General features: G+C 47.6%; 1 protein-coding gene across 1 annotated transcript in view; it reads right to left on the bottom strand.

Moving 5' to 3' along the window:
* Positions 1-5368: 5368 nt before the first annotated feature.
* Positions 5369-17862, bottom strand: part of LOC140720488 (oxidized low-density lipoprotein receptor 1-like) — a 30735-nt gene continuing 18241 nt past the window's right edge. The window contains exons 4-8 of the mRNA XM_073035338.1: positions 16923-16970; positions 15079-15222; positions 8614-8756; positions 7369-7433; positions 5369-6026 (exon numbers count right to left, since the gene is read on the bottom strand). Of these exons, the coding sequence (XP_072891439.1) occupies positions 5846-6026; positions 7369-7433; positions 8614-8756; positions 15079-15222; positions 16923-16970 (581 nt within the window). The 3' untranslated portion in view covers positions 5369-5845. The remainder of the gene's footprint in view (positions 6027-7368; positions 7434-8613; positions 8757-15078; positions 15223-16922; positions 16971-17862) is intronic.

Raw genomic sequence — 17862 nt, 5'->3', positions numbered from 1 at the left:
GCTCATGAAGACCGCGGCTAGCAGGATTAAGGAAAACACTAAGGCATCCTACAGGTTTATGAAGAGCAAGTGGATAGGACGTGAAAAAATAGGACCTCATCAAGTGTGACAGTGGGAATGTGTGTATGGAGATGGAGGGGATAGCAGAGGCACTCAAGTAGGATAGTTTGCCGGGACTGCATGGCATGTATACCACGATATTGTGGGAGTCGAGAGAGGAGATTTCTGAACCTCTGGTGATGATTGATGCATCATCAATGGGGACGGGAGAGGTTCCGGAGGATTGGACGTCGCGGATATTGTTCCCTTATTCAAGACAGGGAAGACTTACTTATTCATAAAGTAAGGAGGCAATGATCTAAGGGGAGTTGAAATAGCCTATGAAATTGTAGATCAGTGAGTCTTACCTCTGTGGTTGGTTAGTTGATGGAGAAGATCCTCAATGGCAGGATTTATGAACATTTGGAGACGTATAATAAGATTAGGTATAGTCCACATGGCTTTGTCAAGGGCAGGTCTTGCCTTGCGAACCTGATTGATTTTTTTGAGGATGTGACTAAACACATTGATAAAGGAAGAGCAGTAGATGTAGAGCATATGGATTTCAGCAAGGCATTTGACAAGGTACCACATGCAAGGCTTATTGGTAAAGTAAGGAGGTATGGATCCAAGGGGACATTGTTTTGTGGATCCAGAACTGACTTTCCCACAGAAGGCAAATAATTTTTCTAACCGAGTCATATTCCGCATGGAGGTCGGTGACCTGTGGTGTGCCTCAGGGGTCTGTTCTGGGACCCTGACTCTTCGTGATTTTTTATAAATGTCCCGGATGAGGAAATGGGGGAATTGGTTAGTACGTTTGCTGATGACTCAGAGGTTGGAGATGTTGTGGATAGTGCGGAGGGCTGTCAGAGTTTACAGCGGGGCATTGATAGGATGCAAAATGGAGCTGAGAAATTGTAGATGGAGTTGAACTCAGATAAGCGTGAAGTGGTTGATTTTGTTTCAAATATGATGGCAGAATATAGTATTAATGTTAAGTCGCTTGGCAGTGTAGAGGATCAGAAGGATCTTGGGGTCCGAGCTCAAAGCAGTACCTTGTCAAATGCCTTGCTGAAATCCATATGCTCTACATCTACTGCTCTTCCTTTATCAATGTGTTTAGTCACATCGTCAAAAAATTCAATCAGGCTCGCAAGGCAAGACCTGCCCTTGACAAAGCCATGTGGACTATACCTAATCTTATTATACTTCTCCAAATGTTCATAAATCCAGCCTGTCAGGATCTTCTCCATCAACTACTCAACTACTGAAGTAAGACTCCATGATCTACAATTTCATAGGCGATCTCAACTCCCCTTAGATCCATGCCTCCTTACTTTATCAATAAGTAAGTCTTACCTGTCTTGAATGAGGGAACAATATCCGCAACCTCCAATCCTCCGGAACCTCTCCCTTCCCCATTGATGATGCAAAAATCATCACCAGTGGCTCAGCAATCTCCTCGCTCGCCTCCCATAATATCGTGGTATACATGACATGCGGTACCGGCAACTTACCCTACTTGAGTGTCTCTGCTATCCCCTCCATCTCCATACACACTTTCCCACTGTCACACTTGATGAGGTCCTATTCTTTCACGTCTTACCCACTTGCTCTTCATAAACTTGTAGGATGCCTTAGTGTTTTCCTTAATCCTGCGAGCCGAGGTCTTCATTGCCACTTCTGGCCCTCTTAATTTCCTTCTTAAGCTCCTTACTCGTGGCCTTATAATCTTCTAGATCTCCAACAGTACCTAGCTCGCTGAAACCTTTGTAAGCTTTTCTTTCCATTTGACTAGATTTATTACAGCTTTTGTCCAGTACGGTTCCTGTACCCTACCACAACTTTACTGTCTCATTGAAACGTACCTATGCAGAACTCTACGCAAATATCCCCGGTATATTTGTCATATTTCTTCTGTGCCACCCTGGGAACATTTGTTCTCAATTTCCTGCCTGATTGCCTCATAATTCCCCTCACTCCAATTACACGCGTTCCTAACTTGTCTGTTCTTAGCTCACTCCAATCCTATTGTAAAGGAGATAGAATTATGATCACTATTTCCAAAATGTTCTCCCACTGAGAGATCTGTCACCTGAGTAGATTAATTTCCCATTACCAAATCAAGTAGAGCCTCTCTTCTTGTAGGCTTCTGTACATACTGTATCAAGAAACCTTCATGAACACAACTAAACCCCATCTAAACCTCTATGGAGGTGCCAATCGATATTTTGGAAATTAGAATAACCCTCACGACATCTCTGTTATTATTACACCTTTCCAGGATCTGTTTCCCACTACGCTCCTTGATATCCCTATTACTTTTAAGCAAACTATGGAAAGAAAAACAACTCAGTAAACTTATTGACCCATTCGTTTTCCGAATCTCCACCCACAGAGACTCCGTAGACAACCCCTCCATGGTGTCCACCTTTTCTGCAGCCAGGACACTATTTCTGATCAGCGGTACCACGCCCCCACCTCGTTTGCCTCCCTCCCTGTGCTTTCTGAAACATCTAATGCCCCGCACTTGAAGTAACCTTTCCTGTCCCTGAGGCCTCCAAGTCTCTGTAATGGGCACCACGTCATATCTCCAAGTACTGATCCACGCTCTAAGCTCATCCGCCTTGTTCACAAGACTCTTTGAATTAAAATAGATACATCTCAAACTTTCGGTCGGAGCACGTTGCTTCTCTACCACTTGCCGCTCCTCCCTTTCGCACAGTCTACCAGCTTTCTCTATTCGTGAGCCAGCCTCCTCTTTCCCAATCTCTTCAGTTCGTTTCCCACCTCCCAACAATTCTAGTTTAAACTCTCCCCAGTAGCCATAGCAAACCTCCTCGCTAGGATTATGGTCCCTCTGGAATTCACGTGTAACCCGTTTCTTTTGAACAGGTCACACCTGCCACAAAAGAGGTCCCAATGATAGAGAAATCTGATTCCCTGTCCCTTCCTCCAATCCCTGAGCCAAGCATTTTCTACACGTCAACCACTTCTTATACCTACTGTCGCGTAGCACAGGCAGTAATCCCGAGATATCTACCTTTACGGTCCTATTCCTCAACTTCTTTTCTAAATTCCTGCAGTCTTTTCTTCAGTACCGCTTCCTGTTTCTTCCCTATGTCATTGGTACTAATGTCTACCCCGACCTCTGGCTGTTTTCCCTCCCACCGCAAGAGATCGTGGTCGCGATCAGAAACATCCCGGACTCTGGCAACCGGGAGGCAAACTACCATCCGGGTTTCTTTCCTGCGTCCACAGAATCGCCTTTCTTAACCCTTAACATATAGAGACCCCATTACTACTTCCTTCCTCTTCCCTTCCCACCAGGTCTGAGCCACAGGGCCAGACTCTGTGTCACTGCCTCTTCACCCAGATTGGCTGTCTCCACCCCCCAACAGTACTCAAACAGGAGTACTTCTAAGAGTGAACCTAGCAATTAAAATCTGTCAGTTTGACGTCAGTGGTGCGTTAATTAATGGGAAGTATAGTTAGAGATGGTATATATAAATATCAGAAGAGGCAAGTTCTGATTAGGAACAGTCAACATGGATTTGTGCGTGGAAGGTCATGTTTGACAAATCTTATTGAATTTTTTGAAGAGGTTACGAGGAAAGTTGACGAGGGTAAAGCAGTGGATGTTGTCTATATGGACTTCAGTAAGGCCTTTGACAAGGTTCCGAACGGAATGTTAGTTAGGAAGGTTCAATTGTTAGGTATTAATATTGAACTAGTAAAATGGTTTCAACTGTGGCTGGATGGGAGATTCCGGACAATAGTGGTGGATAACTGTTTGTCAGGTTGGAGTCCGGTGACTAGTGGTGTGCCTCAGGGATCTGTACTGGGTCCAATGTTGTTTGTCATATGATCTGGATAATCGGGTAGTAAGTTGAATTAGTAAGTATACAGATGATGCTAAGTTAGGTGGCGTTGTGGATAATGAAGAAGGTTTTCAAACTTTCAGAGAGATTTAGGCCAGTTAGAAGAGTGGGCTGAGCGATGGCAGATGGAGTTTAGTGCTGATAAGTGTGAGGTGTTACATTTTGGTAGAAATAATCCAAATAGGACATTCATGGTAAATGGTAGGGCATTGAAGAATGCAGTAGAACAGAGTGATCTAGGTATAATGGTGCATATTTCCCTGAAGGTGGAATCTCATGTGGATAGGGTGGTGAAGAAAGCTTTTCGCACGTTGGCCTTTATAAATCAGAGCATTGAGTATAGGGTTTGGGCTGTAATGTTAAAATTGTACAAGGTACTGGTAAAGCCGAATTTGGAGTATTTTGTATAGTTCTGGTCACCGAATTATAGGAAAGATGTAAACAAAGTAGTGAGAGTACAGAGAAGATTTACTATCATGTTACCTTGGTTTCAGCACCTACGTTACAGGGAAATATTGAACAAGTTCGGTCTTCATTTTTTGGATAGATAGAGTTGACGTGGATAGGTTTATTATTCCCATTGAGATTAGGGGAGATTCAAACAAGAGAACATGAGTTGAGACTTAGGAGGCAAAAGTTTAATGAAAACATGAGGGGATGTTTCTTTACTCAGAGAGTGGTAACTGTGTGGAATGAGCTTCCAGTGAAAGTGGTAGAGGCAGGTTCGGAATTGTTAGTTAAAGCACAATTGGATAGGTATATGCACAGGAAACGAATGGAGGGTTAAGGGGTAAGTGCGGGTCAGTGGGAATAGGTGAGAGTAAGTTTTCGGCAGGGAATGGAAGGGCCGAGATGTTCAGTTTCCGTGTGGTAATTGTTATATGGTTATATGGTTATTATCAAGTGGCACAGCCAAAGGGATACTCTCTAGTACCTGACTTTTCCTCTTCCCTCTACTGACTGTGATCCTCTTATTTGACAGCTCCAGGAGACAGAACAGATTCACGAACAGTTTCTTCCCCTGCGCCATCACATCTTTCAACGAATCAGCAAGAACTCGACATTTCTGCGGTGTTTATTAATAATTGCAATTTACATTAATTGTACATCTTTGCGCCTTACTGATACTTCAAAAGAACAAATTCTCGTGGTTATAAGCTTCAGATAATAATTGAAATAGCGAATCCTGTGGAAAACATCCGATGGGGTGGACAGGACACTTGGCCCGCTGGTCTTCACCAGTCACACTGAGTACAGGAGTCGGTAGGTGACGCTGCCGTGGTACAAGACGTCGTTGACGCCGCCCTGCTTTAGGAAAAATGCCACTGAACTGGATATATTGTACAGGGAGTCCTACGGGGATATTGCCGAAACTCGGAGGACTGGGTTATGGTGGGAGGGAGGGAAGGTTGGGATTTTATTCCCTGGAGCGTAGTTATAACCTTACAGAGTTCCATAAACCCGAGAGGGGCACAGACAGAGGGGATGCGGACAGACTTTCACCCAGGATTGGGTTGCCGAGAACCAGACGGCACAGGATTGAGGTGGGAGTGAGTGGAAAACAGAAATAGAGAGAGAGATCAGGGAGCCGGAGAGTTTAGAGTGAACGGGGAGGGGAGGTATAGAGTTCCTGAGGAGAGAATGGGAGAGAGGTGAAAGAGGAGTGCAGAGGAAGCAGAGAAAGTGCGGGCGGAGAAAGTTCGAGGGATTATGGGGAGCTGAGGGGTAGAGAGGAAGTAGAGGGAACTAGGAAGAGCGGTACGGGAGAGGGTGTGGCGAGAACGAAGGGGATAGACGGCGAGAGGGGTTTGTCGGTGTCTGGTGGGGAGAATATGGCAGAGAGGGTGCGGAGCGAATTTGAAAGGATTTAGGATGAGAGTGAAGGGGAGAGAAGGACAAGAAAATGGGGCTAGTAACTTGATTCATGTCTCCTGCACTGCCTGTTGGCAGAGACCCTGGATCGTTTCAGGAATATCCGGGAACAAAGGTGCCGACTTCTCGCAGATGAAATGCCGATCACCATCACAAGGGTTACTCCTTACGCACTGACTGCAGACGGGCGTTCCAGAGGACGGCTTGTACAGGAGACTCCAGCCCACATTCCTATCCAGGAGGGTTAAACAATTTCAACAAAGACAAAACAGCTTCAGTAGAGGACCCGAGCGGTGTCCGTCCCCAAGCTAATCCCATGAATTCGATCTCTCTTAATTGCCTGTGTTAGTCCCCAAACTCATCACATTCGACCACTCTCTCCCCACGGCAGTGCCAGTACCCAGAAAAATATCACGGTCCCAATGTCTCCCCATAATCCTGTGTCAGTTCCCAAACTAATCGTACTGACCCAATGTCTCCCCAGAGCCCCGTATCCCCCAAACTAATCCCACCGAACCGCTTTCTCACCACAGTTCCCTTTCAGTCCGTATACGAATCGAACAGGCCCACCCTTCCCCCTCTGATCTGTTTCAGTCCCCGAACAAACCCCACGGTCCCACCGTTTCCCCACAGAACTATGTCTGTCCCGAAATGAATCCCACTGTTCCACACTCTTCCCTCAGCCCTGTGTGGTTTCAGGTTCATCTCGTTGCCCCTTCCTCTACCCAGACCGTCCCCAAGCTAATCCCATGAATTCGCACTCTCCTAACAGCCTATGTCAGTCACCAAACGGATCGAAATTCAAACACTCTCCCCCCAGGGCAGAGCCAGTTGCCAAGCAGACACGACGGACCCAATGTCTCCCCACAATCCAGTGTCAGTTCCCTAAATAATCGTACTGACCCAATGTTTCCCCACAGCCCTGTGTCCCACAAACTAATTCCAACGAACCGCTTCCTCACCACAATCCTGTCAGTCCCCATACGAATTAAACAGGCAGACCCTCTCCCTTCAGTTCTGTTTCTATCCCCGAATAAACCCCACTATCCCACTGCCTAATCCCGCAGCCCAGCTCTGTTCTCTCAGATCTATGTCATTTAGCAAACGAATCATACTGTTCCTCACTCGCCTCATACCCGGCGACTACCTCCAAACAAATCACATTAACCCACTATTTGCACAGCGCGCTGCATCGGTTTCCAAACGAATCCAGTTATCCTACTGTCGCCCCTCAGATCCATGTCATTCTCCAAACTATTCCCGCTGTTGCTCACTCTCCTCACAGACCGGCGACTATCTCCGAAATGATCCCACTGCACCACGCTGTCCTGACCGACCTGCGTCAGTACCAAAATAATTCCTGTTGTCTGATCTCTCCCCACTGCCCCCTGCCAGTTTCCGAAATATTCCTACTGCCCTGTCCTTCCCCGGCAGACACGTGGCGGCCCAAAATGCTCCCATTGTACCACATGTACCCGACAACCTCGTACAGCCGAATCGTAAACTAAACCCATTTTCCTCCGACGACTATGTCAATGCCAACTCTCACCCCACAATTCAGTCTAAATCTTACCTGTCTTCGCATTTTCCAATCCAGTATGCACGGCTTCTGTTCACAAGTTTGTCTGATACAAAGGTCTGGGAAATTAAACTTATTTGGTTAATGCCAAGAATCGAAAATAATGTACGGAGCTTCTCTCAGCTGATTACACCAGGAATCTGCGATCGGACGGTGTGGAGGGTGCTTCATCGTGTGTCTGACCAGGGGAGTGTGTGATGGGATGGGATAGTGGGAGTTTCACGCTGTGTCTCAACGCGGGAGTGTGTGATGAGACGGTGTGGAGGGAGATTCATTCTGTGTCTGAACTCGGGAGTGTGCGATGGGATGGTGTGGAGGTTAGATTTAGTCTGTGTCTTATCCCGGGAATTGTGATCGGACTGTGGGGTAGCAGCTTCACTTTGAGTCTGACCCTGGGAGTGTGTGTTGTGACAGTGTGGAGGGAGATGCACTTAGTCTCTGACTGCGGGAGAATGTGATGGGACGGTGTGGAGGGAGATTCACTCTTTGTCGTAACCCGGGAGTATGTGATGGGACAGATAGGGGGAGATTCACTCTGTGTCTGACCCCGGGAGTATGTGATGCGGCGGTGTGGAGGGAGATTCACTCTGTGTTTGACCCGGGAGAGTGTGACCGGACGTTGTGGCGGGAGCTTCACTCTGTCCCTGACCCCGGGAGTGTGTCTTAAGGGGCGGTGTGGAGGGAGCTTCACTCTGTGCCAGACCCCCCGGGTTGTGTGATGGGACGGTGTGAAGGGAGCTTCACTCTGTGTCTCAACCGGAAGAGTGTGATGGGACAATGTGGAGGGAGATTCACTTTGTGTGAATATTTTGTGTCAAAACCCGGATGAGACGGTGTTGCGGGGGATTTACTCTGTGTCTGACCCAGGGAGTGTGTGTTAAGGGGCAGTGTGGAGGGAGATGCATTTTGTGTCTGAACCCGTGAGTCTGTGACGGGACGGTGTGGAGGGAGTTTCACTCTGTGTTTAACCCCGAGAGTGTGTGATGGGACGGTGTGGAGGGACATTCACTTTGTATTTGACCCCCTGGATAGTGTGATGGGACGGTGTGGAGGGACATTAACTCTGTGTCTGACCCTTTGAGTGTGTGATGGGACGGTGTATTGTGCGGTTTCACTCTATGTCTGATCCCGGGAGTGTGCGATGGGATGCTATGGAGGGAGATTCACTCTGTGACTGACCCCGGGGATGTGTGATTGTTCCTGTGTTTCTGTGGGATCTTCTCGTGCTGTGACACATACCGCTTCATCCCTTGAATTGATTTCCAGCAGTCTTGAATCACCGTTTGAGCATTCTTGATTCGCTTTGTAGAAAGATGTTACAGACTTGGAAACGTAATAACACCGGTCTTTATTTGTGACCCAATTCTCGGAACAGGTTTGCTCTGGAAATCAGGAACAAGGAACAGTGAGACACAGAGTGAATCTCCCTGCACACTTTTCCATCACACACACCCGGGGGACGCAGAGAGTGAATTTCACGCCATGCGGTCCCATCACGTTCAGCTGAGTTCAGGCACAAATAGAACTTCCCCGCCCCCAACATCGTCCCATCGCACATTAACAGGATCAGGCACAATGAATATCCCTCCACAGCATCCATCACACACTCCCGGAGGAAAATACCTCAGCACACACGTCAAATAGACACAGATATAGAACATAGATTAGGATAGCACAGAACAGGCCTTTCGGCCCACCATGCTGTACCGACTCTTAAACCCTGCCTCCCCTATAACCCCCAACTTAAATTTCTCCGTATACATATCTGGTAGTGTCTTAAATTTCACTAGTGTTTCTGCCTCCACCACTGACTCAGGCAGTGCATTCCACTCACCAACCACTCTCTGAGTAAAAAACCTTCCTATAATATCCCAACCCCCTTGAACTTCCCATCCCTTGCCTTTTGTCTTGAGCAGTGGTGCCCTGGGGAGGAGGCGCTGGCTGCCCATTTTATCTATTCCTTAATATCTTGTTTACGTCATCATGTCTCCTCTCATCCTCCTTCTTGCTGCAAATATTAAAGCCCTAGCCTCTATCGTAATCTCTGCTCATAATGCATACTCTCTAAACCAGGCAGCATCCTAGTAAATCTACTCTGTGGCCTTTCCAATGCTTCCACATCCTTCCTATAGTGAGGCGACTAGACTGGACACAGTATTCCAGGGTTTTATAGAGTTGCATCATTTACTCGCGACTCTAAAAACACTATCCCTTGAATTACGAAAACCAACACCCCATAAGCTTTCTTAAATACTATATGTACCTGTGAGGCAGCTTTCAGGGATCTCTGGACATGTAAACCCATACCTCTCTGCTCCTCCACACTACCAAGTATCCTGCCATTTACTTTGTACTCTGCCATGGTGTTTGTCCTTCCAAAGTGTACCACCTCACACTTCTACGGGTTGAACTCCATCTGCCACTTCTCAGCCCATTCCTGTATTCTATCAATGTCTCTCTGCAATCTTCAACAATCCTCTACACTATTTACAACCCCACCAACCATTGCGTCGTCTACAAGCTTGTTAACCCACCCTTCTATCCCCACATCCAGGTCGTTAATAAAAATCACGAACAGTAGTGGTCCGAGAATCGATCCTCTTGGAACACCACTAGTCACAACTTCCAATCTGAAAATACTCCGTCCGTCACGGCACACAGCTTTCTGCAGGCAAGCCAAACCTCCTGGGATCACATGCCTTCTTAATTCCTGAATAAGTCTATCGTGTGGAAACTTATCAAATGCCTTACTGAAATCCATATAGATCACATCCACTGCACTATCCTCATCTATATGCCTGGTCACCTCCTCAAGTAACTCTACAGGTTTCCTAGACACGATCTGCCCTTCACAAAGCCATGCTGACTGTCCCTGATCAGACTATGATTCTCCAAATGCCTGTAGATCCTATCTCTAAGAATCTTTTCCAACATCTTTCCCACCGCAGACGTAAGGCCTATAATTACCTGGACTATACCCACTACCTTTTTTGAACAAGGGGACAGCATTCGCCTCCCTTCAATCCACCGGTGCCATTCCAGTGGACAACGAGTACAGAACGATCAAAGCCAGTCTCAGCAATCTCTTCCTTTGCCTCGTGGAGCAGCCTGGGGACTATTCTGTCAGTCCCCGGGGATTTATCCGTCCTATTGTACTTCAGCAACTCCAGCACCTCCTCTCCCTTAATATCAGCAATGCTCCTGAGCTTCAACCTCGCTCATATTGTCCTCACTGTCATCAGGTTCCCTCTCATTGGTGAATACCGAAGAGAAGTATTCAGTGAGGAGCTTGTTCATTTCCACAACTACCAGGCACAACTTCCCACCTGTATCTCTATTCGGTCCTACCTTCACACCTGACACCCTTTTGTTCTTCACATAATTGAAGAATGCCTTGGGGTTTTCCCTTACCGTACTCGCCAAGGCCTTCTCATGCCCCCTTCTTGCTCTCCTCAGCCCCTTCTTAAGCTCATTTCTTGCTACCCTATATTCCTCAATAGCCCCATCTGATCCTTGCATCCTAAACCCCATGTATGCTGCCCTCTTCCACCTGACTAGATTTTCCATCTCACTTGTCAGCCATGATTCCTTCACACTACCATTCTTTATCTTCTTCACCGGGAGGAATTTATCCCTAAAATTCTGCAAGAGATCCCTAAACATCAAACACACATCCATAGTACATTTCCCTGCAAATACGTCGTCCCAATCCCCACCCGCAAGTTCAAGCTTTAAATCCTTATGTTTCTGACCTTCCCCAATTAAAAATTTCCCGTCCTCTCCGATTCTATCATTCCCCATGATACTGCTAAAGGCCGGGGAGTGTTGGTCACTGTCCCCCGGATGCTCACCCACTATGAGATCTGTGGCCTGAACCGGTTTGTTACCTAATACTAGATGCAACATGGCATTCACCCTCGTCGGGCTATCAACATACTGTGACAGGAATCCGTCCTGGACACATTTAACAAACTCTGCCTCATCTAAACCATTGGAACTAATCAGGTGCCAATCAATATTAGGGAAGTTAAAGTTATCCACGATATCAACCCTGCTATTTTCCCACCTTTCCAAAATATGCCACCCAGTCTGTTCATCGATGTCCCTGCTGCTACGAGGTCGATAGAATACCCCCAGTAGAGTAACTGCTCCCTTCCTGCTCCTGACATCCACCCATACTGACTCAAAGGAGGATCCTGCTGCATTAACCAAACTTTCTGTAGCCGTAGTGTTATTCCAGACCAGTAACGCCACCCATTCTCCCCGTTTCCCCCTTTCTATCCCTTTTAAACCACTGAAATCCAGGAATAATGAGAATCCATTCCTGCCCTGGTGCTAGCCATCTCTGTAATTGCCACTACATCGTAATTCCATGTACGTATCCAAGCACTCAGTTCATCTCTTTTGTTCCTGTCGCTTCTTGCATTGAAGAGACGCACTTTAGTCCTTCTACCTTACTACCATTACACCCTTTATTCTGCTTCACATTCCTCAAAGCCTCTTTATATGTTAGATCTGGCTTTGCTCCATCCACTAACCTTGCAGTTCTCTCATTACCTTTATCCTCATCCACCTCACTATTTCCTCTATCACTCTGGTTCCGCTCCACCTGCAAATCTAGTTTAAATCCACCGCAGCAGCACTAGCAAACCCTCCCGCAAGGATTTTAGTCCCCCTATAGTTCAGGTGCAACCCGTCCCATAGTAACAGGCCCCACCTTCCCTGGAACAAGACCCAATTGTCCAGAAACTTGAAGCCCTCCCTCCTGCACCAACTCCTTAGCCACGTATTTAGCTGTATTTTAACCTATTTCCAGCCTCACTGGCACGTGGCACTGTTAGCAATCCTGAAATTTCAACCCTGGAGTTCCGTCATTGAATTTTGCCCCAAACTCCCTAAACTCTCTGTGCAGAACCTCCTCCTTTATCCTATTCACTTCATTGATCCCTACATGGTCCACGGCATCTGAGTGTTCACCCTCCCTCTGGAAAATGCTGAGAACTCGTTCCGAGACATCACGGTTCCTTGCACCAGAGAGACAACAGTCCACCCGATATTCTCAATCTCTCACACAGAACCTCTTATCTACACCCCTAGCTATTGAATCCCCTATCACTACTGCTCTCCTCTTTACGCTCCCTCCTTTCTGAGCTCAGGGCCTCGCCTCGTGCCAGAGACGTGACCAATGCAACTTGCCCTGGTAGGTTGCCTCCACCAACAGTATCCGAAACGGTGTACTTATTGTTGATGGGAACAGCCACAGGGATGTTCTGCGGTCGCACAGCAACCTGTCCCCTGACTCTTAGGGGTGTCTATCTACCAGAAACTCCTGTCTATTTCTGCCCCTGCTTCACGAATGATCCGAAGTTGATCCAGCTCCAGCTCCAGTTCCCTAACTCGGTTTGTCAAGAGCTGCAGCCGGATGCACCTTTTACAGGTGTAGTCATCAGGGACAATTTGGCCCGCCCTGACTTCCCACATCCTTCAGACGGAGCGCTCGACTGCCCTAACTGCTGCCTCCATTACCTATTACTAAGCGAATTAGATTAATTAAAGTAGCTTACCTGGCTTTATCTCACTGGGAGCAAGCTCGTCCTCATTCTCTGCTCGTCGAAGCCTCTCGAGCCAAACTACTTGACAGAGAGACCTCAGTATGTGCGGTTGGGAGACTGTAGGTCTGACACGGTGGTCAGCAGCACAGGAGCGCCGCAGGGGACCGTGCTTTCTCCGTTCCTGTTCACCCTGTACACATCAAACTTCCAATATAACTCGGAGTCCTGCCATGTGCAGAAGTTCGCTGACGACACGGCCATAGTGGGGTGTGTCAGGAATGGACAGGAGGAGGAGTATAGGAAACTGATACAGGACTTTGTGATATGGTGCAACTCAAACTACCTGCGTCTCAATATCACCAAGACCAAGGAGATGGTGGCGGACTTTAGGAGACCTAGGCCTCATGTGGAGCCAGTGATCATTAATGGAGAATGTGTGGAGCAGGTTAAGACCTACAAGTATCTGGGAGTACAGTTAGACGAAAAGCTAGACTGGACTGCTAACACAGATGCCTTGTGCAGGAAGGCACAGAGTCGACTGTACTTTCTTAGAAGGTTGGCGTCATTCAATGTCTGTAGTAAGATGCTGAAGATGTTCTATCGGTCAGTTGTGGAGAGCGCCCTCTTCTTTGTGGTGGCGTGTTGGGGAGGCAGCTTTAAGAAGAGGGACGCCTCACGTCTTAATAAGCTGGTAAGGAAGGCGGACTCTGTCGTGGGCAAAGTACTGGAGAGTATAAAATCGGTAGCTGAGCGAAGGGCGCTGAGTAGGCTACGGTCAATTATGGAAAACCCTGAACATCCTCTACATAGCACCATCCAGAGACAGAGAAGAAGTTTCAGCGACAGGTTGCTATCGATGCAATGCTCCTCAGACAGGATGAAGAGGTCAATACTCCCCAATGCCATTAGGCTTTACAATTCAACCGCCAGGAGTAAGATATGTTAAAATGCCGGGGTTGATTGTATTTAATGTATCTAAGTAAACTACTTAAGAACTTTTTAAAAGCTATTATTAATGCTTTTTGAGAGAGTGATTTAGATGCATATCATATTTTTACTGATTTAAATATTGTATGTAATTAGTTTTGCTAAAACAAGTGTATGGGACATTGGAAAAAATGTTGAATTTCCCCATGGGGATGAATAAAGTATCTATCTATCTATCTATCTATCTATCTATCTATCTATCTATCTATCTATCTATCTATCTATCTATCTATCTATCTATCTATCCATCTTTACTAGTCTGTCTCCCACTACTCAATTGGCCGCTCCGTTAATCTGTTCGTTTTTTAAACCCTCTCGCTGCTTCAGAGGCCGACTTTCACGCGCTTGCGTAGTCGTGCCCCGTCGAAACTGCCGAAGAAATGACATTCCCCCTCTCTATCTGCTCGCTTTATAAACTCACCCGTTCTCTCAGAGGAAGAGTGATTCTCCCTCTACAGTTTCTCAACACACCTCACAGCAAAGTGTCAGACACAGAGGGAAGCTGCCTACACACGGTCCCATCACACACACCCGAGTCTAACACAATGTGAATATCCTTATGTACGTCCCATCACACGCACCCTGGCAAGTCACGGAGCTCTCTCTGTTCCGTCCCATCAGTCACATCAGGAATCAGACACAGACTGAAGCTGTCTCTCCACGATCCCATCTCACACTCCCGGATTCCGACACAGAGTGAAGCATCCGCTGCACCGTCCCGTCACCAGCTCCCGGATTCAGAGTGAAGCTCTCTCTCCACGGTGCCATAACACACTTCAGGTTTCAGACATGGGCTGAATCTCTCTGGGCACTGTCCCATCACACAATTAGTTGTCAAACACAGACTGATGCTGGATCCATACTGTCTCATCAGACATTCCCTGAGTGAGACATCGAGTGAAGCTCTAATGTTACGTCTCACAATCCCGTGGTTAGACAGAGTGAATCCACCTACACAACGTCCCATCACAGTCTCCTGCATTCTGTGATAAATTGAAACTTCCTCCAAGCAACCCTGTCACACACTCACCGTATCAAACACAGAGTGAATCATCCTCCATACCATCTCTTCCCAAACTCCCAATATCAAGTACAGAGTGACGCTTCCTCTCTCCATGCCTGCCCTGTGATGAGGAGCGGGTGAAAGAGGGGGATGATGCCTCACCTCTTCTGCTGGTCAAGAATTCACAGATTTGAGCCTTGGTTTCGTTGACGGATCTGTACTTCGTTTCCATCTCAGTGAACTGGTGACGAAGTTCAGCTTGGTTATTTCGGTGGCAGGTTTCCTCAGACTGACGAATCAGTGACACTGAGAGAGATGGTGAAGGATGTTTAGCGTTTACAGTGACACGTGAGTCAGCGTCACGCTACCGAACGGTTCACAGAGAGTGTTGTGTCAGTGTCACGGTGAAGGGTGTCACAGTGAAGGATGTACTTGTGGCACAGTGAGAGGCGTCGGCGCCATGTTGAGACAGAAAAGCAGACATATTGATCCCGAGGGAAATTGGATAATCCCGAGGGAAATGAGAGGCGTGTCTGTGTCAAGCTGAGGGGTATATCAATGTCCCTGTGAAGATTTAGTTCATGTTACAATGGGGGTCAACATAAGTATCCTGTCGGTCAATCCGAGTTGCGGTGAGGAACGTGTCGGTGTCACTGTGACAGGTGTTTAGGTGCCCTGGCCCGAGTTGTGCCGGGTCACAATGAAGTGTTTCTCGATGTCGCGGCGTGAGAAATCTCAGAGTGAGGAGCGTGGAGATGTCACGGTGGGTGGAGTATCTGTGTCATGGTGTGGGGTGTGATGGTCTCAAAGAGAGGGGTGTGTCTCTGTCACGGTGAGAGGCATATCATGGCGACGGTGGGTGTGACAGTGTCACGCTGAGGTATGCATCGACTTCACGGGTTGTAATACGTAGGTTTTGCTGTGAATTTGGAAGTCACTATCGCGGTGTGTGGTTTACCTCTGTCGGTGTGAAGTGTGGATTATTGTCTCAGTGAGCGGTGCATCGGTGTTATTTTGAGGGGCGATACCGTCTCGGTAAGGGGTGTTACAGTGAAGCGTGAGTCCTTGTCACGGTGCGGAGCTGGACGGGTCAGGTTGAGGAGCTTATGGATGTCACAGTGAGTGGTGTCTCAGTGTCACAGTAACGGGGTGTTGGTGTCCCTGTGGTGTTTTACAAAAACAATTTGTTTACATCCTGCCTCTACTTGGATCCCGTTCGGCTCACCGTGGGTCGAGAGCCCGGCAACAATCACGATAATGGCGGACGTAACGAGGCGGGGTAGGCAGATCCTACGGTTCGATCTATTTCCCATGTTCTCTTTCAGTGTGTGGGTGAATTCAGCCGCGTCACCCACTGGGACTCCCTTCCACCCACCAGCCGCGGTCTCTCCTTCCACCACGATCACCCCTCCCTCTCTCAATCTCAGTTACATTGAGCCTCATCGCTTAGAGTCCAAATCCCTTGACTTCCCAGGGCTGACAAGCGTCTCTCTGATTCCAGAGATTTTGTCACCTCTCCCGAATGTGATCGATTAAGTTGGAGCCGTGGGTGTTTGACTGGGTCCCTGAGGGGAGGCTTATCCAGAAGATTATGATACAGGGGATTCACGGGGAATTGGCCGTCTGGATTCAGAGTTTATTATTTTTCAGCGTTACGGTGAGGTGGGAGTCAGTGTCACGTTGTGGTCATGACGATGTCACAGTGGGAGCTGTGTCACTGTCCAGGTGAGGGTAGTTTCAGTTTCACTGTGAGGAGCGTGACAATGTCACGATGAGGTGCGAGTCGGTGCCACGGCGTGGAAGGTGTCGGTATCAAGGTGAGGTACGTTTGTGACACGTTTAGCGGCGTGTCCGTGTCATTGTGAGGTTTTACACTCACGTTTCATTCCACACTGTTAGGTTACGGTCTGACTCCATCCGGAGTCCGTTCGACTCACCATGGATCGAGAGCCCGACCACTGTCGCGATGAGGAAGAACGTAACTAGGCAGAGTAGGCAGATCTTACCGTCCGGTCTATTTCCGATGTTCTCGTTCGGCTCCTGTTTATGCAGACCTGTGGAGAGACCATTAAGATAAGCAGAAGGAGAAGATGGTGAGAGTGAGAGGGGAGCGATGGGGGAAAATGTGAGAGAATGGGTAAGAGGAAACGGGAAGAGAGGTGAGAGAGGGAAAGGCCACGTGAGAAGAGGAAGTGATATTATGAGTGACTCTGGAGTCGGATGTGTGAGAGAGACAGCGAAAGAGTGGGAGAGCGAGGGGGAGTGAGGGGTGAAAAAGTGGGAGAGCGACGGGGAAGAGACAAAGGGAGGGATAGAGAGTGGTTGAGAAAGAGTAGAAAGATAGACTGTCACGGGTTTATTATTTTTCTTAGCTGTCGGCCGACAATTTTGTCCAGGACGCATGCCGTCTGATGCATCTGACAATTTGGAATGATAAAGTCAATCTAAACCACCCATCTATATTTTCATCCAGATCGCTTATATACATCACAGGTAGGAGAGATCCCACCCACATCCATAGATACAGGTCACTTCATTGGAGTAGAACCAGGTTACTTAATCACAGAATGTAGAATAAAGTATCAAAATTATAGAGAAATTGCAGTGCAGGCGGACTATAAGTTTCAAGAACCACGAAGAAGAAGATTTGATGTCAAGAGCACATCTTATCGTATTAGGGGTCCGTTCAATAGTCTGATTACTGTAGTGTAGAAGCTGTCCTTGAGCCTCCTGATACATGCTTTCGCATTTTCCCTCCGATGGGAGGGTGCAGAAGACAGAATTTCCGGGTACCCTTAATGATGCTGGGTGCTTTATCGGAGCAGCAGTATGTGTTGAAAGAGTTCATGGAGGAGAGGCTGGTTTCGGAGCTGGGCTCAGCTCTTTCCACAACGCTCTGCAGTTTCTTGCGGTCATGGGCGGAGCAGTGTTTATATTTTTAGAGAG

Source organism: Hemitrygon akajei, unplaced genomic scaffold, assembly GCF_048418815.1.
Source record: "Hemitrygon akajei unplaced genomic scaffold, sHemAka1.3 Scf000043, whole genome shotgun sequence".
Taxonomy (NCBI): domain Eukaryota; kingdom Metazoa; phylum Chordata; class Chondrichthyes; order Myliobatiformes; family Dasyatidae; genus Hemitrygon; species Hemitrygon akajei.
This window is presented reverse-complemented; position numbering and strand designations above follow the sequence as displayed.